Here is a 20,594-nt window from a genome sequence, read left to right as displayed (position 1 = left end):
CACATTGAAGCTTGAAGGTGAGGTGGCTGTTAATAAGGTGCAAATATAGTGGAGGTTACTGCTGGTGCCGCTGGAGACGGAGGCTCTCAATTGTGTGTGAGATGTGTGTGACCGGTACTTCTTCCCCTCTTGAGTACCTGGCCGGGAGCGTGCGAGCACGGCAAATATCCATGTACCGAAGAGAGGTGCAGGTACATCCCAGCGACCTACCCGTTCTGGGTGCTCTGGTCTAAAAAGTGGGTACCTCGGACCTCTGAGCACTGAGCAGCCATCGCGGGAGGCTCGAAAGGACACATTGTACCAAATCTGAAGTCATCCACGCCATTCAGGCCAGCTTGCCCTCCGGTTTCTCCATTTCGTTCCCTTCGAGACTCAAAAGTCGCTCCCCTTCTTTTTCGACACACCAAACCAAAGACCCTCCACAGCTTACGGCTCTGCCACGACAACTCTTCTCCCAAGAGCGCCAACGGTCTACCTTTGTCAATCCTTTCCTCTACCTCTCTGTCTTTCTCCTTCGTCGCAAACCCTCCCACCCCCAATTACCTTTGCCGAAACGTCAAGGTCAAGGCCAGCCCTCGGATCTCAACTGCGGTCAACCCTCTTTTTTTTCGCCTCACGGTTTAGACCCTCGTCTCTCCACCAGCAAACTCCGTCATTTTCGACGACCACAACGACGACTCGAAAGAAATAAAGTCGCCAGATCGAACAGCTGGTCTGTCTGTACCTTTTTGTGCAACAGCCACGTCTACCTCTCCCACGACCTCACTCCCTCCGTCGATCTCCCGCTCCCCACGATGGCTCAACAGAGAGGCCCTTCCTACGGCTTGGGTGCCGGTGGCCCCTCCGCCTCTTTCGGCGGTCCCAGTGGTGACAGCTCCGAGTCCAGCCCCTTGGATATGATCCGTCAACAGACAAGCAAGATTGAAGACATGTTGGACACTCTCAGCGAGCCAATCAAGCCGTGAGTTGGAACCTCGGCATCTTGACAGGGAGCTGTCGGATCGCTCGCCATCGCGTGAGCCATGTTGGCTAACATTGCTCGACAGTTACCTGCCCGCCATTGGTCGCTTCCTGATCGTCGTCACCTTCCTCGAAGATGCTCTTAGAATCATTACGCAATGGAGCGACCAGCTCCTGTACCTTCACGATTACCGCCACAGTATGTCTGCAATGCTAACAATATCTGCGCCAAGAATTGGATATGCTAACCTTGTACAGTTCCCTCGGGCATCACCCACCTGTTCCTCATCGTTAACGTTCTCGCCATGGTCGCATGCTCCACTCTCGTCATTATCCGCAAATACTCCGACTACGCGGTCGCCGGCCTTATGGGCGTCGTCGTCACGCAGGCTCTGGGATACGGCCTGATCTTCGACCTTAACTTCTTCCTTCGCAACCTGTCAGTCATTGGTGGTCTTCTCATGGTCCTCTCCGATTCGTGGGTTCGCAAGACCAAGGCTTTTGCTGGTTTGCCCCAGCTTGACGAGAAGGACCGCAAGATGTACTTCCAGCTTGCTGGCCGTGTCCTGCTCATCTTCCTTTTCGTCGGCTTTGTCTTCAGCGGCTCCTGGTCCGTCTGGCGCATCATCACCTCCCTGGTTGGCTTCGTTGCTTGCGTCATGGTTGTTGTCGGTTTCAAGGCCAAGTTCAGCGCCACTCTCCTGGTCCTGATTCTCAGCATTTTCAACATCCTTGTGAACAACTTCTGGACTGTAAGCTTTTCCAAACGCCAACTTCCAATGCCCTACGTGTGTATGCTAATGATTTGTAGCTCCACGAGCACCACCCCCACAAGGATTTCGCCAAGTACGATTTCTTCCAGATCCTCTCTATTGTCGGCGGTCTTCTGCTGCTCGTCAACGCTGGACCTGGACAGTTCTCCATCGACGAGAAGAAGAAGGTCTACTAGGAGAAGAACTCCTGAGGAGGAAAAACACAAAAGCCCAGTTTCGGAAGGGCTGATCTCATACCTTTGGGGAAAAGAAAGACAGAAGACGATCAATATCATCTAGTCGCTTTCTTGGCATTACGAACGGCATTCAAAAGGCTTGCAACCTTGTTCCCGCACTGCAGTTGCATTTTTTTGGGCGTTGGGTCAACGGGATCCCATCGCCGCATATATGATGGGTAGACACAGAAAGGATTCAATAGTGGGAAAAGGACAGTTTAAGCAGCGCGCTTAGGAAATGGAGAAGATATATTCAAGTTCATACAAGTCTCTGCATCCGCTTTCACCTCGTGTCTACTGCTCAATGTCTTGCTGAAGGTCTGTCAAATAGTCTACCAGCTGGAGCTTGAGAACTTGTGGACTGTTGACCCCTAATCCTGGTCGAAGGCGTCCGCCAAGCTCCGGCACTAAGGCGAAGAAGGGGGCTGGAATTGGCTACTCGGTCGAAGTGACTTGCATCAAAGGGTGGCTACAACAATGAGGGGAACACAATCGTTCGGGTAGACTCTTTGCGATTGGGTGAGATTTGATGTGGATCATATGCAGGTCTTCAACGACCCCTCTAGGAACCCGTATGCAGGATGTCGAGGGACTGGCTTCATATGTTCCCGTTGCTTACCTTGTTCCTTTTCAACTATCCTCATTTGTTTTTCATGACCATCCAAATCTTTGTTTGTCAAGCCTCGGTTTGGATGGGTCCAGCTGAAATTTAGGACTCACTCGGTTTGCCTTGGATTTTGCTCATTTCAGCTCCAGATTGGACCACGCCGTGGGATACCTCGATACCGTACCTTCGTTGAAGAAAGCGGTGTAACCTCACTCTGACCCCTCCTCTCCGTGTTCCCACGTTGAGAGATCGTTGGCCCATTCTCAACGTAATACGACGATTTCGACTTCAACAATCGTATGCAGGAATTCGGAAATAACCTACCTCAGAGACGACACCCAAAGTCCTTTCTTTAACATTCGAAAACTCAGGAAAGATCACCTAGCACCAAAAGAAAAAAAGACACAAACCAACCCCTTCACCCAGAGAAAAAGCAGAGAACTATTACCCAATATCTGACGGAGGGAAAACCCAGGGAAAATCCCCAACGACTTCCTGTTCCCTCGCAAAAATGGCCGAGGCAATAGGCACAGCAATAGGCGTGGTAGGTTTCCTAGGCCAGCTCTTTGACGGCTGCGTCAAGGCCTACGGCTACTTCTCCGCGGCCGCCAACCTCGACGCCGACTCGCAGCGGCTGCTGTGTAAAGTGCGCATCGAGGAGATGCGCCTCGTCGTCTGGGGCCGCGGGTGGGGCGTCGCCGAGGGCCGGCTGGAGGCGCACCTGAACGGGTTCAGTCGCGAGGCGGGCGATCCGCGGATGGCTGGGTTGGCGGAGGGGATTATGAGGGAGTTGCACGCTACTGTTACGGACTTTGGGAGGTTGAGGGAGAGGTATGGGTTTGTGGAGGATGGTAGTGAGCGGGGGAAGATCGGGACGAGTAATGGTGATGGTGAGAAGGGAGGGGAGGGGAAGAAGAGGGATTGGAGGAGGGAGATTTCGAGGAGGGCGAAGTGGGTTATTGCTGGTATGTTTATCTCTATTGATATCTTGTTGTGTGCATGTTTCCAGGTCGCTAATCAATGTGTGACGAAAGACAAGGAAAAGTTCACAAACCTATTGACGGACTTGAAATGTGAGCTCCTAATATCTACACTATCCACGCCACACTCATTCCCAACTAACACCCAAAACACCAGACTTCAACGACGGCCTAGAACAACTCTTCCCACCCCGCCTCCTCCCCTCCCTCCACCGCTCCTGGCGCCACTCCCTCCTCGACTCGGCCCGCCGCGACGTAGCCCAGCTCGCCCTCCTCGAGTCCTCCTCCGCAGACTCCTACCCGCAGCTCACCGCCTCCGCCAACCTCAAAAAGCTACGCATCAACCTCGACGCCGAACCCCAGGCCTCCTTCCGCCCGACCTTCGCCTTCCGCATCCCCCGTACGGACCTCGATCTCAGCTCGTCCTCGCCAACGACGACGCCGTTGCTCTCGCCGCCGTTACCAACATCCCCCACCCCCGGAGCCGGTACCAAACGCCGCAACTCCTCCACCGCAAAACAAGCCTCATCACCCTCCTCATCCTCCCTGAACCTCCTCTCCCTAACATCAACAACAAACACAACCCGCACCCACGCAACACACACAACCCACGGCCCAGTCCTCGTGGAATGGGTCGAATACGACCCCTCCTCGCCCGACGAACGCTTCCTCCACCTCCGCCGCCTCGACGACCTTGCCCGCATGATGCACTCGGCCTCCTCCAACCACCCGGACCTACACACGATAGACTGCGTAGGCTATACCGACGACACGAATAACGCCCGCTACGGCCTCGTCTACCGCTGTCCCATGCTCGCTCAACCATCTTTACCTTCGGGATCCCTGCCCACAAAGACCAAACCCAAGACCAAGGCCACCACCGACACCGTAGCAGCAGCAGCAGCAGCAGAATCACCACAGCGACAACCAGCAACATCCCACTCAACCCTCCACACCCTAATCTCCTCCACAGACCTCAAAACTCCAGACCTAGACGACCGCATAACCCTCGCATCAACCCTCGCCTGCGCCCTCTGGTCACTCCACTCCCTAGACTGGCTCCACAAGTCCCTCTGCAGCGCAAACATCCTCTTCTTCCCCTCCGCCGCCTCCCTCGCAGCAACCGGCGCCACCACCGTCTCCGCCGCCGTCGTCCCAGATATCGGATCACCGTACCTTGCCGGCTTCGATGCCTCACGCCCAGACTTTGACGCCGAGATGAGCGTCAATCCGCGGAACCCCAGCATCCTCGACCTCCACAGAGATCCGCGTTCGCTGGGCACTGGCCTCGGGAGGAAGCAGTACTGCAAGAGCTATGATGTGTACAGCCTGGGCCTAGTGCTGTTGGAAATTGGGCTGTGGAAGGTGCTGCAAACATACTACAAGCCGCATTACTCGGCGGAGAAGTGGAGGGATAGGGTCATTTTGCCAGTCTTGGTTCCAGGATTGGGTAGCAAGACCGGAAAGCTGTACAAGCAGGTGGTTGAAACGTGTCTGACAGCCAATGATGACATGTCCAGCAGTGAGGCTGGGCAACTCATGGAATGGGTGGTCACAACGTTAGAAAGCATACGCACATAGGACCCTAGATATTGACTACGACATCAGCGAAAGTCAGCTCGTGTAGTCCATTGGTGCCAGGACACAAGGGGAGGAGGAACACGAGGCCGGCGCCTCGGTTGTCATGCATTCTCTGATAGCAACTTGTAGTGTGTGAAGAGTGTCGAAGGATGGTGATCCACAAGCAAAGGTGATACGCCCCCCTCCGTTTCCCAAATCAGCAAAAAGGAAAGAAAAAATGATATAAAACAACACCGCCAAGGACCGTCGAGTTGTTTGACTGACTTCGTCCACGGACGGCTCAATCCGGTTTCCTGTCCCCTAATCGCCCCTGCCATCGCACAAGATTCATATCAGGTCGTGATACTCTCCAGGAGAGGTTGAGTGAGTTTTCGGGCGTTTGCCAAGCCAAAACCAGCGAACAAGAAAAGTTGCGCGTCTCTGCACCGTAAGAACCCCCGACCAGAACAAGGCTTGAAATTTTTGGCGGGTCATGTTTTACAACGACCCACCACCTCAAGCGCAAGTCTGGGCCCGGAGCGAGTTGGGGAGCACTCCGTCGGCGAATCGTACACCGGTTCTGGGTGCGCGCCCGGTGATGGTCGGCTTGCCCTTTCTGAGGATCGTCTTCTGATCCGGAGAAGTGGTTCGTTTAGATGAAGAAATAGACGGGCCTGCAGACGAGGTAGGTGTCTGGAGGCGTGCCGCAGACCCGTCGGATTGTCAATCGATACCGTGCTGTGTCTTGAGCTGCGCTAAACGAGCCTGGCGAGCCTCGAGGTCCTCTTTTGACTTGAGCATCTTCTCTGGCTGGTGATACAGAACTAGTCATCGAGTTAGTATGGATCCACAATTGTTGAAGATGATCGACAAAGACATACCGATGAGGTATCGGTTCTGGAAGTTGAAGCCGTTTAGCTTGTCGCAAGCTTGCTTCGCATCCATTACGTCTTCATAGACAACGAAGGCGGTACCCTTGGTGCCGCTTGCAATGCCCTGACGGACCTGTCTGTAGTAGGGGTCAGTAATGATGTCGAGGAAGGCGGTGTTTGTCATCGACGGGAGGTGCGTACCGAATTGGGCCGAATTTTCCGAACAGGTCGAACAACTCCTCTGGAGTTACGTTGTAGCTATGTCGGTGTCAGTCATTGATGCTGACCGTCGCGTGGGTCATTGTCGAAGGATTGGTAAGGCTTACCTCAAGTTCTTCACGAACAGAGCTCTGTACGACAACCAGTCAGCCATGTCTCTCCCATCAAGTGGCACGCCGACCAGGGTAGGTAGATATCAATCGAACGGAGCACGGAATAGTAGGATCGAGGTAGGTAGTAGGCGAGGCCGGACGGAGGTGGTCGGCATGGGCCGTGGGGTGACCTTGGCCGGCGGCCGGAAGTCGTGTGCGGCCAAGGCAGGGAAAAGATGCAAAGATATACCAGCCTAGCATGTGGGCAGATTCGCGACTGGAAGAAATCGGACTTACCGGTTGACTTCTGGGGCTAATTTACCGCCGCGACTACTCATCTCTCGATGCTCGGATGACGCTGAGAGTGTTCGATTCGGGTTGGTGAACGCTCGTGAAAAGGACAAGGACGCGCTGGGGGGGTGTGTGGTGAGGGATGGACGGATGTTGGGATAGGATCTGGAAGTTCTTAGGAACAGCGAAAATGGGGAGTAGGCAGTAAATGAGGCGACCGGCTGGCGGGAGGCAAGGATTGGGCGAATGCGTCCACGTGACATGGTTGGCCCCACAGACCGTCACGCGGTGGACCACTCATCATGCGTTCCCCGTCATGGAAGGAGTGGACGCACCAAGACACTTTGTACTGGGACAGTGCAGCAGGCACGGCAGGCCACACCTGCACGCAGATAGGTTGCGCTGGGGAACGGCACACTGCACACCGTAGGTACTGGGTACGTACCCGCTTCGGCTTTCCGCAGACGTGGCACCCGGCGAGCAGACACGCAGAGTGCGAAAGACGAAAGGCGCACCCGGGGCACCGACGCCTATCTCGGTCTCCGCTCACTAAAACAACGCTCGCCGGATAGACTTTGGCTGGCTCATGTCACTGCCACCCTCGATGTCACTAGGGTAATTGAGTAAATCTGGAGGAAAACTCGCGCACTTTTGCCATCTCGATAATGTCTCCGCTGATGGTGGCCAGGCACCTCAAAAGATTGGAATGCCATTTGCTGGTATGCTGGCAAGCTTGGTGGTGTAGGTGCCGCATGCTAACGTCTTGATGTTTCCAGCGGGAATGGTTGCCGGCCTCGACTGGACTTGCCCAGTTTGAGGCACCTCTGCATTCCCCGAGAACTTACAGGAAGTCAAAATACCTTAGTGACGGACGTTGGATTCGTCCAAAGCAACACCTTGGGTACCAGTACCTACCACCACCACCACCACTCCGAGGAGACACCTTGACACCGCACCGCTGGGCACCGTTTGGAAAAGCTACCGGAGCTTGAGCACGCCATACACTTACTGTAATCAATGCGAATATTTACGCTCACCATGGAACACGCTCGAGCAGACGATTCTCATGCACTGGTTCCTGAGGATCGCCGTCGCCCATTCCAAGTAAACCAGTCACTCCAGCAAAAAAGGTCGATGAGTGGACCTTTGTACAAGTCACAAGACTGGGTCCCAGATTGCGTAACTTGATCAATGCGATAACAGCCTGCCAACCAGGTTGTCTCTGCTATCGCAAAATCTGGGGAAAGCGAGGAGGCTCTGGGTGAGGCACCCCTGTGGACAATCAACTGTTCGAGAAGGGGGACTTGGAACTTGGACAATTGCTGCTAGCATTGCTAGGCGTCTTGGCTGAGCCATGTATCCGTGCCTGATTGTGGTGGGCGATCTCCAATAAGCTGGGCCGACCTGGTTTATCACCAAGGCCCTCTGCAGCAATGACAGGCCACGAACACTCCCCTTCATGTTATGCCCAGCACCACGGCACCCAGGTACCTACCACATGGTACCTAAGGTAAGGTAAGGTAAGGTATGGTAAGGTAGTATGTCACTCTATGTATATGAGCCCGGGTGTTGTTGGTCAGCGATCTGGATAAATCCAGACAATAAGACCGTCATCAAGCCATCAAGTCCATGGCTTTCACGCGGATGCCGCCGTTTTATGAGCTCCCGTTTCTTTCATCGGCAGCCCAATTGTTTCAATCCATTCGCCTTCAGCCAGTGGCCGGTTGGTGTTTCTATTTTCCTACCTGAGGTACGGAGTAGAATCAGCGTCAAAGCCAACCAAGCCTCCCGGGTGCCAGGCTATGACGCTGAAAGGGAAAAAAGGGGACCTGGCACGCCAGGGGATCCGCATGAGGCTAAACAACCACACCTCCAACAGGTTTTTGTTCTGCGTTGTAGAAACGCTCTCCTGAAAACAGACCCGACTTCACCTCATCAGCGCCGTTGCTGTTGCAAAGGTATTCCTTAACGACAGACGGAATAGTCACCCCTCCTTCGCACCTGCCTTGCCGTGTTTCTTCCCCTGCACCTGCCGCAATCAATTGTTTTGTCCTTTGACGCTGCAGTTGAATGCTATTGACCACCCGCAGCACACACAAAATGGCGTCCTCAACGGTCCCTAGGCCTCACTTCAAAGGCAACTGAAGAAATTCAACCCCTTTAGATCACCATTGACGTCGGCCCCCGGACTCTCAAGTCAACCTCAGGTGCTTCTTCCTCAACTTTAGTCCACTGCCCTCTACCTCAGACCTTTCTCCGGAACAATTCACTTCCTTCCCAAAATACATCTCGCAACCTCGAAAAACCTCTATTTCTTCTCACTCCATCACTCAATCTATCACTCACACCACTCGCCCACCCACCCAAACTTTCACACCTACACACAAACCTCACATCACAATATCCGGTTCATTCGTCTGCGTCAGTCCATCCACATCATCAGCAATGGCGCATGCACTAGCAGACGACGTCTTCGTCGGATTCGACGTTCCCGAAATCGACAAGCCATTCTTGCTTGATGTCCTTGCTGCACCCGGCACCCCCTGGGACGAGAAGCTGGCCATCTACGACGTCGGTCTGTTCAGCGGATACGAGGATTGGAACCTGATGCTCGAGAGTGCGGCCTCATTGAAGGAGCAGAGCCCGGCTAGATCCCCTCTCGATGCACAAGATCTCCTAGCCTTCGTCCCGCGGGTGAAAGAAGCCACGCTAGCCGCCGACAAGCTGCGTCAGGGTTGGGCAGCGACTGACCAGTCCATCAAAAAATTAGCCACGCTTCTGCTGGTTCATCGATCAGGCACCGTTGCTGCTCCCCAGCCTGCTGTCATCAAACGAGAGCGAGTGATCAAGCGAGAGGGCGTTTCCAGGCGCGGACGGGACGATGAGGAGGAGATCGAAGATGAGGATGCCCAATCCAACAACCAACGAGTCAAGCGACGCAAAGTCGCATCCAAATCATCCACATCCCACTATTTCGCGCCACCCGCGGCCGAACAATCGCCACGCATCCAGCCAGAACAGCCATCTTCATCTTCATCTCCATCACCGCTCGCTTCCGACGAAGCTCGAGCCTACACACCGGCAGTCCTCCGTAACGGAATTGCCACACCTAATATCACGCCTCGCAAACAGTCTCTTGAGAATGAGGCCCCGAATGACACCACCGGGAATTCTCCGAAGGAATCGATCAGCGAGGCCCAGAACGCCGCTTGTGCGGCTAGCGGAGCGAATGGTAACGATGACGGCGATTTAAAAGCCAGCGGCCCGCAGACAGCCAGGGATCTTCGGGCAGAGGCACCATCCTGGCCATCCCCGCCCAGCAGTCCGTCTCTGATGAACTCATCCGAATTATTGTCCCCCGAGGACTTGAGCCGGATCAAGTCGGAGAATTAGGTCTTTCCGGCCCATCGCCGAGGCGGAAGGCGGCCGTCAAATCTCCCTTCTTCAATCTGCCATCACCAGCCAAACAGTCTCCTAAGTCGAAACGCGGCGCTGGTCTTGTATCAACGGTCCCCTTTCCGCGACTGACGGCACCAAAGTTTGGTCTCATTCAAGAAGAGTTTGCTCACGAGCCGTTTTGGCTGCTTGTGGTAGTGACCTTCCTTGTCAAAACAGCTGGGACGCTGGCCATCCCAACGTTTTACAAGGTCAAGGAACGCTTCCCAACACCCGAGGCCTTGGCCGATCCAGAGGCGACACCGACCATCATGAGCATGATTCGCCATCTGGGGCTTTCAGTTGTGCGAACAGCAGCGATACAGAGGTATGCTCGAGTTTGGCTCGAAACTCCCCCGACAAGGGGGATTGTTTACAGAGTGAAGAATTACGACAAGAGAGATATTGAGGCGAGCGCACTTCGACCCGACAGCGATTCTGAGCAATGCTTGACGGAGCTTCCTACGACGGAAGATGCTGACGATGCCTGGGAAATGGGTCGTTTCACGCAAGGCAAATACGCCTTGGACAGCTGGCGAATTTTCTGTCGGGATGAGCTTTTGGGACGGGCCGACGACTGGAACGGCAAAGGCGTAGCGCCCAATTTTCAACCCGAGTGGATGAGAGTGCGACCCGATGACAAGGAGCTTCGGGCGTGTCTCCGATGGATGTGGATGCGTGAAGGATGGGAATGGGATCCTGTCACGGGCGAGAAGACAGTTCTTCGAGATGAGATGCGAAGGGCTGTGGATGAAGAGCGCGTGGGATATGATGATACGGGAGGTTTGAAGATTCTTGACGAGCCGCGATTAGCTTCGAGATGAGGCGTCTTTTGATTATATTCGTCGAGGATCTCATGATGGGGTTCAGCCGTGGGCTGGAAATGATGATATTTGGCTTGATACCCGCACCGCAGAGGGTGCAGCGCTTACAGCATAGGATTGCGACCATACATGCCCGCCAGAAGACGGGCCTTTTCAGTATATCATAGTGGCTATGGGCATTAGATTCCAGACCCAACGGGCTATAATGAAGTTTCTGAATACTACTCCAGTCATGACTTGTGCAACATCCAATGTTTACGCCACCATCCCAGCTCCTCACCGTTGAGTTACCTTTTTTCAGCTGTGTCAGTCTGACTGTCAGCCAATCAAGATTTATGTTTGTCCCCCAGGCGGTCCTCTTCGTGGCATGACATTGCTGAGTTTTCCCGATCGCCTTGCGAAGCCAAAATCTTGTCTTACACGTCGTTGCAACCACACGTTGCCTGAACGCGCACCTGAGAGGATGCCACGTTTATCATCTCCCTCGATTCGCCGACGTGGCCGGTGGATATCCACGACGAGTTCGCGGGCTCTGTGCATGAAGTCAGAACATCATGAGGATCAGAAGTGAATGTCAAAACATCTCATGTGGTTGGCACGTCGTCCAACAAGGCAGGCGTACCTCGGTGAAACTGGAAGGCGCCCACAGGTGAGGTGTAAGGTGCCCCGCATCGCCCTTGCTGAGGTTGCTGCAGGCGAGCGCGGGCCCTGTACGGCTTCTGCACCGGGTGCCTTAGCGCTGAGACCCCACCCTCTCACAGCGCATCCAGCACCGGAGCGGATGTCACCCGCATCAGAGCAGTGGAGGGGGAGCGCTCGGCAGGAATGGGGGAGGGGACCTAGGATTGACCGTGAAAGTGGAGGGTACAAAAGGCAATCGCGAGACTGGATCGTACCTCCCCCCTCCTTCCCCACGTCTTGAGCGATCGCGTGGTTTTGTTCTTGAAGCCACCTTCGTTTCGTCAACGTACTTCTTCTTCTTCACGCATCATCTTCACTTCCACGACATCTTGTCGGAGGTTCAGTCTATCTCGCGATGGGGTCACAAATTGATTCACAAGACGAGTTCACGGTGCTCGTCACTGGCTTCGGCGTACGTTTTTCTACATCTCCACCCGGCTCCCGTTCTATTCCCCGACTGCCCCTCCTTTCCTACCCCGCCATGCCCGCCACGCCGTAACTACTGTCCATCGCATCACAACCGACGACGGACGACGCGCATGGCTCCGCGAGAACAAGCATCCTCATTTCACGAAAGTAGTACCTTCTCAGCTAACAATCCCTCCATCGCAGCCTTTCAAAGCCCAATACCCCGTAAATCCCTCCTGGGAAATCGCCCACTCTCTACCAGCATACCTCCCGCCCCTCCGCGCCAAGAACCCAAAAGATCACCACTCTTCAACCTCCCCCTCCACTTCGTCCTCCTCTCGACCCCTCCCACCCGTCCGCATCCTCGTCCACCCGGAAGCCATTCGCGTAAACTACCAAAACGTCCGCCGCCTGGTACCCCAGCTATGGGACCCGGCAGTTCATCCGCGCATAGACGCGACCGTACACATCGGCATGGCGGGACCGCGGCTGTTCTACTCGATTGAGCGCCGCGGTCACCGGGACGGCTACGCTTTCCCTGACGTGGACGGGAAGAAGCTCGAGGACGAGGATCGGCGAAGGGAGGAGGGCGAGAATTGGGTGTGGTACGGCATGCCGTCTGAGATTGAGACGGGATTGGATCTGGCTGATGTGTTGGAGCGGTGGAAGGATCATAGCCCGGTAAGTCTCCGTCCACGACTACGAATTGGTGCAGTCCAGGGGTGAGGTGGGGGCTGGAAGACGAGTGCTAATCTCTTGCGCAGGAAGGATCCGATCTCCGTATATCCGAAGACGCGGGACACTACCTCTGCGACTTCATCTACTTTTCCAGCCTAGCGCATCTGTGGAAGGCACAGAAGCACCGCAGAGTGACGTTCCTCCACGTCCCGTCCGACGCATCCGAGGCGTCCGTCTCCAGAGGTACCGAATTGGCGATACAGCTGATCCGGTCTATTGCCGAGAGCGAGCTGAGTCGCAGACGTAAAGGAGGCGAGGAGGAAGTCGTGGGTAAGGATGATAAGATTGCGGTTGAGCTACGGGTATAATATTTTTGATCGGCAACTATGATTTCCCACGAGCATTATGAACCACGGTTGGGCAGGATACACATGTCGAGTACCTAGGCAGGCGGCGGGGCACCAGGGATAAGAGGGGGGCATTGGGATGCATGACGGATCTAGCCTGGAGTTCTTTGTGCTATTTACGTCTATATGATTCAGCTAATTCAGTAAGATCTGACACGTATCACAGCAGCGTGGTTGCATAGCTCTTGATCGCTGTTCCATCTCCTCGTGACCGGTATCGGTTGAAGATGCAGGACGACACGCCCGCTTGATTTCTTATTGGGTCAACATCGAAATACCTGAGCGCTTTTATACCAGAGGGTACTCACTTGTATAGAATAGGCGTGAATGTAAGTACGTCTTTCTAAATCTCGCTCGTCAACTCCTTCTACAATGAAGACGGAATGATCTTGTATGGCTTAACGATACACTCCATCATAGACAGCAGCTTGACGTCGAGCTTGTCCCCGAGTACGAGGGCCTACCATCTGCCCTGGAAAGCACTTCATTAGCTAAAGTTGATAACCAGAAGGCATTTTTCCTTGGTTGACGGAGATGTTTGTCGTAATAGCTTGGAGACGTTCTAATAGAGTATTAAGCAATCAAGATAGGGAGGTAATGTTAGTCAGATGGAAGGTGATATGGGCTGGGTATGCGGTACTTCCTTGCCCGGCCCATACCACCTATCTCCTTCCACTTCGGAGATGTGGATGGCCGCCTACTTCCTCCTTCTCCTACAATCTCAGGTACAGAAACAGCATAATGTAAAACATTACGTTTTGCCTCGGCCTACAGGATACCCTGCTAATATATACACTAATATCGTGGAACGGTATAAGCTACTCTACACAGTGACATAAGAAGTTATCGACACTTGAAGTTAGTAGAACATGTTAAAAGGGACAAAAAAGCAAAAGCTCAGGTGCTCAGTCCGTAAATCGAACTGAGACCCTACGAAACCCTCCATTCGTTGACTTCTCGAGATTTCATACCAAGTTCTGTTACTAACGGACCAGGGCGTTATACCGCTCGACCATAGGGATCGATTGGGCTTGGTTGAGGTAGGAGCGACCTCAACCTGGATGTAAAGCATGCGCCCTGCCTGGAGGTCGCATGGAATCGTCAGTTGTGCCAGAATGTTGAACAATACTCTCACCCACGCACGGTATAAGTGCGCCTCGTTCCTTCCATATTAATCACACCTCCCTGGCTCAGATTGTAGCCTGCGCCTCGCGTCCCCCAGACGAGAACCGATGCACCTTCATATCCATAACACCGACAACGCATGATCCTGTAAGTGAAGATATAATACACCTGATCAATCCCAAAACGGCTTCCTCGGAGCCATATTACTAATATATCCAGACTTCTGCATACTAGCCGCCGCCTATGTGAGCTCCGACACGGCCTCTAGTGGCCACTCAATGTCAACACCACCCAATGGAAGACCGAGGACTACCGTCACGCCGCCAGCTTCACAACAGCCTGTAGACTAGACGACAGCACTCTGAACATTGCCCACAGTCGCGACAACGCGTAGCCGAGAAATCACAAGGGTGCCATTCAAGGGGCCGTCGCCTACTGACGTAGCATCGGCGTCGAGGAGGCGCATGGAGGGCTGTTGTGCGCGTATAATGTCAAGGCCAATGTTGATGGATTCCACCCAGGAAAGTAACTCACCTCACGAAGACGCATTGGTGGGGATAGTAGTCGCTGTTGGGAGGGTTTGACCTCCGCATCGTCGGCGAGGACGTTTTGTAGGAAATAAATGGTGAAATGTAAGGAGGTACTGACCCGCGAGATCAAGATGGAAAGGCTCCAGTAGGTTAGAACGAAAACAGTGGCGAGGATGGTGAACGAGATCGATACCAATGCCGCTTATGTGCCCCCATTATACCTGCTTTGATGTAAAGTGTTTTTGGTGTCTCCACGATGAACAGTCTCGAGAGCCATATCACAAGATGAAGTAGATATTCCACGATCACGAAGACATCACAGAGATACCAAAAGTAGCTTGCAGCTTAATGACCAAGATATTATAGTGTTTGACGAGGCCTCACATCTCACGACAACCTCATGCGAACCTTAGCTCCATCACAATCTAGTGCTGAACCACACATGTGAACGCCTAAGGATGTTCTAAACGAAGATTTTACCATTTCCCAATCATCAAGTTATTGCATCGAAAGCGGGAATGTCAGCACTCGGCCTCGCGTCGCGCAAAAGACACGTATCTCAACCCTCCGTTCACAGCGACGCCAGAAAATGGCATGATGGTGGACACCTGAACCTGCTACTTCCGGGTTCTTCATATTCATTCAGCAATCAGGAGAAAGGCCCATCCCGTGATCAGACTACACCCCCTAAATTTCATTAAAGAAGTTCCGCAAGAATGAGTGAGATTATTCCTCGCCTGTGTTTGTGGACGTTCTTCAAAGACTGAGCTCAGTCGAGCTGAACAATTCATGTCCACGCCCTAGGGTGGTAGCGTACGAAGAGAGGCCATTTTTCGTACGATACTGGCCAGAAGGCACCCTGGCCAGTTCCAAAATGCAAGGGATCCTGCGGTAGGTTCATTCTGCTCCCAGTCTGGCAGAGGTAATTCACCAATAACCAGTGTCAGACTTCGTCGCTTATATAAAACAGGCATTGTCGGGAACGGAAAGACACTCCTCAACCAGGGCACCAAATCAGCAGATTCGTTGACCACCATGGGCCCGGAGTTTGTTGATCTTGGCAGATCAAAGCCTTTGAGGGAATCTTCGGTCTTCATTATTATCTAGTCTAGGAAGCATGATTCAGTCTCCGCAGACTATATACTGCCTGGCTCTCGGTGCACTTCGGGGCGTATTCTGCCACGTAACAACAGGCGGTTGAAGAAGGAAGGGCGGGAAGAGTGTAAATTTATGTGACGGAACTGACACGCGATTTATTCTTATAACTAACCATCGTGGGCGATTCCCATGTCTTACGGTGAGACTGAAATTTACGGGGACATTGTGGTGGCTTGCTGCTTCGGTTCATTGCTCTTGGACATATAGGTCGACGTCTATATATGCGTACACATCACGAAGATGAATCAAACAGAGCCCCCAAGTCCAAGCAAATACTGAACTCGCGCTCAATCAAAGTAGAATCCACAAGATCTCGGCCAGAAGCATTACAATCACCTTGGTCGCAAGCTCGGGGGTGTAGCTAGTCCCTAGCCACGTCTCTTTCGCACCGCTTACTCGCACCGCTTGTGTCTCAGGAGCGACCGAGGTCGCTATGAGAACAAACTGGCTGGGTGGTGGAATGGTCCAAGGTCAACAATATCACGCTCACAGCCTACTCGACGACAGGCTACGAGTTCGAGTTCGATTTCCAGCATGAGCACCAAGAAATGTGGCCTGCCGAGGTGAACTCTTTTTTTTTTCTTTCTCCCTTGAGCCTGGCTGCCTCGCTAGGTAAGGGGAATCCTCCGCGATACTGATGAGTTCGTTCAATGCCATACATAGATAGCACTTAGATATGAATAGTCCCGGCCAGCAAAACAGGCCAGCGGCTCACGATGGCATCACGTCCTATCGAGGAACAAGGCCAGCCAATCCCGTGACGCTTGTTATTGCATCTGAGGCGCGAATGCTGCTCTGATCTGTTTGATGAGCGTCGCGACGTTGGAGATGGCGACTAAGGTAGACTCTGGTGCGCGAGGACGTACCTTGATCAACGTGCCTTCGAGGATATCAGAGGAATCATTGGCTTTTGAAGGAACTAGAAAACCTGATTCAATCTCTGGCTCTGCTGTCTGAAATTTTCGATGCTGAATTATCGCGCGGCAAATGAACGGATTACTAGCAACGCCGAGGGCGTGGCAAGAGAAGAGCTTGATCGTCGTCTTCAGGGGCGTCTACGCAGTCTTACAAGGCAAGTGAACAGTCTCTTTCGATCGATTGCATAACATATTAAGCGCGATCCTTCAGGCCGAGGGCCCTGAGATGGACGACCCAGGGCACACAGGAGCGACAAGTCAGAGAGCAATTGGTCTTTCAAGATCAAGATTCAACCTGTTTGGATCCTCCACGTCGCGTCTATCATCGAAGCCCAACGGAAGGATTCGCAAGACGCCATAGACGCACAAACACAACACACCGCTTGCGTGGACCAACACGAGTTGAATGTGCCTCAGGGCAGCGGTTGACGAGATTGTGTGGCTGCATAGTGAGCATGGGCGGCGAGATAAAAAACTGACTCCAAAAGTTTGCGGCGCGCAAGCTGGCGTGGATCTGGCAAATGAGACGCCGGGGAGCTTGCAGGTAACAGGCGCGAAGGATTCGATCTCCTTTGAGCCAGCGAATAGAACAGGCCACGGACTGGCGCTTATCACCAGAATTATGAATCTAGACCATCCACAAACAGGGAGTCTAGAGTCGGCAGATGATGAAGTGGGCAAAATGGTCGGCGAGCAGGATGGCAGACGGAATCGGGGTCTGGGAGGTTGGGAGAGGTGACCCGGTCCATGATGTCTTGACACGGAGACGGTGGTGGTGAGGGTCGACGACCGGGCCGCGGCCCAACATTGTACTGGCTGGAGGCGCGCGCTGTATGACAGCCGGGTACGGACTGGGGCCGGAGCAGAGCCCCCCCAAGTGTATCGGAGACAGGTAGAAGAGATGGCCGGCCACGTACCCGCTCCTCACAGTTGATGCTTGGGGGTAAATTGCGTGCATGGGTCTGCAATTCTCCGGGTCGCTGACGGCCAACGGCGTGGTGGCAGCCAGGTCCAATGGCCGGCATGCTTCATATGGCGCGCGCTCTGGGATCTGGCGAGATCTGGTTGCTGGGCCATGTGGCTGGAAATAGGACGTATGGTGGTCCTTTGATGGAGAGCGCTTGAGAAGAGAGGGAAAGATAGGCTCAAATCGATCGAGGGAGTGTCGAGAGTCGAGACGCCGAACGGTGCCGCGCGCGGAGTGAAGCAGGAATTGAACTTCAAAAAACGAATTTCAATTATTTGTTTTTGTCTTCGTCTTGACTTTGGGCGACCAAGTCGATGTCAAGCAGGTCGCGAATGGAGGCAGGCGCTTGACAGATGGATCGTGAGGCCGAGTACCTTAGACAAGAAACTCGTATGGATGGACTGCCCGCTGGATAAAACGGTGGCTCAACCCGGTCGACAGTGATGCTGGAAAAAAAAGAAGGAAGCTCGTGATCATTCAGCTCTTCCTTCCCTTTCCCTTCTCATCACTCGAAAGCCCCCAAACCAAGAAGTCGAGAGCCAAGCGCTTTCCTTCCTTCCTTCCAACACCAACCAACACCGACACCAGAACCAACAAGGCAATCACACTCGGCTCACACCCTTGTTTCCTTCCTCATTGCAAAATTCTTGTCCTCCTCTCGGGTCCAGGTCTCTTGCCTCACACCACAGACCGAGGCATCTTCACCTTGACATCCACCTCATCTCAGATCATCAGGTGCACTCATCATCCACTGGTTGCATCCTGCTTCCCCTGTTCAGCTGTCACTCCCGTCCGTATTCATTGCGGCATCAATCAGCTCCGGCGCCTTCTCTCGGCCCCACTGTCATCACGAGGTCTGACGACGCTTGACGACGTCTGTTTCTCGTCTTTGCCTCTCGATTCCTCTCTTGCCCACCCCGGCTTCATCGTCATCGGACCGAGACGTCTTTTCTTGTGTCCCGTCTTTGTTAGCTTCGAATCTTCCGGACCATCCAACGAGATTCTTGCTCCGCCTCGCCACTCATCACTATCGGGACCGGTTCTCGACACATCTTCCCGGCAGAAGACTCATCTGCAAGATCTGGTGGACGACGTGGGGATTTACAGGTGAGAAAGCGCCCTCGGCCAGCGTCCAATCACCAGTCATAGACACACAGCACTAAGAATAGCCAGCTCGACCGCGGAACACCCTCCGGACGGCTGCCCCGGCCGACTCTTGTCTTCCCACTGCAATTCCACCTCTTTGACTGGCTACAGTGCTTCTCTGCTAGCGCCCATAAGCAGCCCCGTTGGACCCAGCGACGGACAGCCCGCAACTGCACGACACCTCACCGCGAGCCTCCTCCGAGAGCCAATCACGCCTCTGTATCAGCCTTTCAGACCAGAAATCGAGGCCTCTCCACGCCGGGTCACTGCCTTCTTGATTCTTGCTAGCTCAGGTAGCTTCGCATTCGAGTTACTCGCGCTCTACGATCGCTTGTCTTTGCTTCTCTACGGCATTCTGTCTCTGTCCCTGTTGCCTCTCCTACCATCCACCGCCTGAGCTGGCTTTGCATCCCTCTCTCCACTTACACGGCGCATCACCTCCACCCAGTGCTGCGAGTCTTTGTAGCCTCCGCTTTTGGGACGATACTAGATACCTATCTACTGGACGACTACGAGTTACAGGTGCCGGTTACCTTTGATAGCCAACCAATCCCAATCGACGAGACATCCGTACAAAGCAACATCGTCATTGCACTACGCCACTACCTGAGCCTGCCTTAGCTGACTTGCTACCCGACACCCGACTAATACCTTGGACCAAGGCTCATCCAATAATCACACATTCATCACATTTACCGGGCGAGAGGCCACGAGGCATCCACGATCGCGCGACGGGACAAACGGTGATCCCAGCCATCCGCCGAACGCCAACCGCTTCCTCAAACCAAGCCACTCCCATTGGCTTGTCGTCTTTAGACGCAAACAACCGGAACAAAAAAAAAAGACCAGCCAGTCTACCTTATTCCATCACAGCCAACGGCAGCTTCGGGCACCGCAGCAAAGCACGGGACGAAGGCCAACCGCTGTGTAGGTCACAGCCCAGAACAAAATTTGCCCGCTTTCTTTTGGCGTGCAACGAGCCGGTTCGTCTAAAGAAGGGACGCCAATAGAGGCAAATTAATTGCTGCGGCAGCAGTTCATCGACCCCTTGTCCGCTTTGGCTCTTTCACTGCCCTGACAGGCCCCGTTCCCGTCTCTGTCCAGTCTCTCTGTTTCGCTGTCTCCTGCAGCAGGCTCAGCACGCACTAAGGCAGTGAACACCACACACCACACGCGCCCGCGCAACGAATCAGACCGTCGTCTGTTGAAGCTCCACGACCAATCCCAGCTCATCCACCCACTGCTTCCCTGCCGCTTTAGAGAGACCCCGGTCAACCTCAGTCTCTCTCGACTTCCGCGTCCGCTCCTCTCGATTACTGTCCCGTCCTCCCCACCACCACGCTCTCGCTCTTGTTCGTGTCAACCGCTCTCCTCGACGCTCCCGCCGCGCGCCACTGCTTTCCTCTCGTTGGACCATCTGTATCCGCTGTCACCAACACATCACGACTCCTCTTCACCTCACAGAATCCTTCACGCGCTACCGCAGCCTTTTGGTGCAGGCTCTACATCCTCTCTGTTGTTTGTTTCTCTTCAGGCCATCCACCCCTCCCCCTCGTCCGCGGCATCTCATCACCAGACGCCCCCTTCTTCACCCCTCTCACAACTCTGCCCCTCCCTTGTCCAGCCTGCCGACCTGGAAAGACTGACATTTTGTCTGCCTGCTTGTCTTCCCGCCCAAACTCGAAACCCATTCCTGGCGAATAGCACTGGCTTGTTATTGCCCACCTGTTCAAGCCCCCAGCAACCCCA

General features: G+C 53.9%; 8 protein-coding genes across 8 annotated transcripts; 6 read left to right on the top strand and 2 right to left on the bottom strand.

Annotated features, from left to right (window-relative positions):
- Positions 1-794: 794 nt before the first annotated feature.
- Positions 795-1,909, top strand: CCOS01_13879 (SURF4 family protein; the record flags this gene model as incomplete). Its single annotated transcript, XM_060462023.1, has 4 exons — positions 795-961; positions 1,047-1,159; positions 1,219-1,712; positions 1,772-1,909. The coding sequence occupies 4 exons, from the start codon at positions 795-797 to the stop codon at positions 1,907-1,909; spliced, it is 912 nt and encodes a 303-aa protein (XP_060307743.1).
- Positions 1,910-3,066: 1,157 nt separating this feature from the next.
- On the top strand, positions 3,067-5,116 carry CCOS01_13878 (uncharacterized protein; the record flags this gene model as incomplete). The annotated part of the gene is made up of 3 exons (XM_060462022.1): positions 3,067-3,520; positions 3,590-3,628; positions 3,693-5,116. 3 exons carry the CDS (start codon positions 3,067-3,069, stop codon positions 5,114-5,116), a joined length of 1,917 nt encoding a protein of 638 aa, XP_060307742.1.
- A 495-nt stretch (positions 5,117-5,611) lies between these two features.
- Positions 5,612-6,340, bottom strand: CCOS01_13877 (RNA recognition domain-containing protein; the record flags this gene model as incomplete). Its single annotated transcript, XM_060462021.1, has 5 exons — positions 5,612-5,769; positions 5,830-5,919; positions 5,977-6,104; positions 6,169-6,225; positions 6,294-6,340. 5 exons carry the CDS (start codon positions 6,338-6,340, stop codon positions 5,612-5,614), a joined length of 480 nt encoding a protein of 159 aa, XP_060307741.1.
- Positions 6,341-9,014: 2,674 nt separating this feature from the next.
- On the top strand, positions 9,015-10,828 carry CCOS01_13876 (methyl-CpG binding domain-containing protein 4; the record flags this gene model as incomplete). The annotated part of the gene is made up of 2 exons (XM_060462020.1): positions 9,015-9,780; positions 9,840-10,828. The coding sequence occupies 2 exons, from the start codon at positions 9,015-9,017 to the stop codon at positions 10,826-10,828; spliced, it is 1,755 nt and encodes a 584-aa protein (XP_060307740.1).
- Positions 10,829-11,864: 1,036 nt separating this feature from the next.
- On the top strand, positions 11,865-12,963 carry CCOS01_13875 (uncharacterized protein; the record flags this gene model as incomplete). The annotated part of the gene is made up of 3 exons (XM_060462019.1): positions 11,865-11,921; positions 12,122-12,598; positions 12,682-12,963. The coding sequence occupies 3 exons, from the start codon at positions 11,865-11,867 to the stop codon at positions 12,961-12,963; spliced, it is 816 nt and encodes a 271-aa protein (XP_060307739.1).
- Positions 12,964-16,582: 3,619 nt separating this feature from the next.
- Positions 16,583-16,846, bottom strand: CCOS01_13874 (uncharacterized protein; the record flags this gene model as incomplete). The annotated part of the gene is made up of 1 exon (XM_060462018.1): positions 16,583-16,846. A coding segment is annotated over one exon (264 nt), but the record flags the coding sequence as incomplete, so codon positions are not given.
- An 842-nt stretch (positions 16,847-17,688) lies between these two features.
- CCOS01_13873 (uncharacterized protein) lies at positions 17,689-17,823 on the top strand (the record flags this gene model as incomplete). The annotated part of the gene is made up of 1 exon (XM_060462017.1): positions 17,689-17,823. One exon carries the CDS (start codon positions 17,689-17,691, stop codon positions 17,821-17,823), a length of 135 nt encoding a protein of 44 aa, XP_060307737.1.
- Positions 17,824-18,150: 327 nt separating this feature from the next.
- On the top strand, positions 18,151-19,242 carry CCOS01_13872 (uncharacterized protein; the record flags this gene model as incomplete). Its single annotated transcript, XM_060462016.1, has 2 exons — positions 18,151-18,806; positions 18,873-19,242. Coding segments are annotated over 2 exons (1,026 nt in total), but the record flags the coding sequence as incomplete, so codon positions are not given.
- Positions 19,243-20,594: the final 1,352 nt, after the last annotated feature.

The sequence above is a fragment of the Colletotrichum costaricense genome (assembly GCF_030867565.1).
Source record: "Colletotrichum costaricense strain IMI 309622 chromosome Unknown Scaffold_18.1, whole genome shotgun sequence".
Classification (NCBI taxonomy): domain Eukaryota; kingdom Fungi; phylum Ascomycota; class Sordariomycetes; order Glomerellales; family Glomerellaceae; genus Colletotrichum; species Colletotrichum costaricense.
The sequence above is the reverse complement of the archived record's forward strand: the minus strand, read 5'-3'. Positions and strand labels throughout refer to the sequence as shown.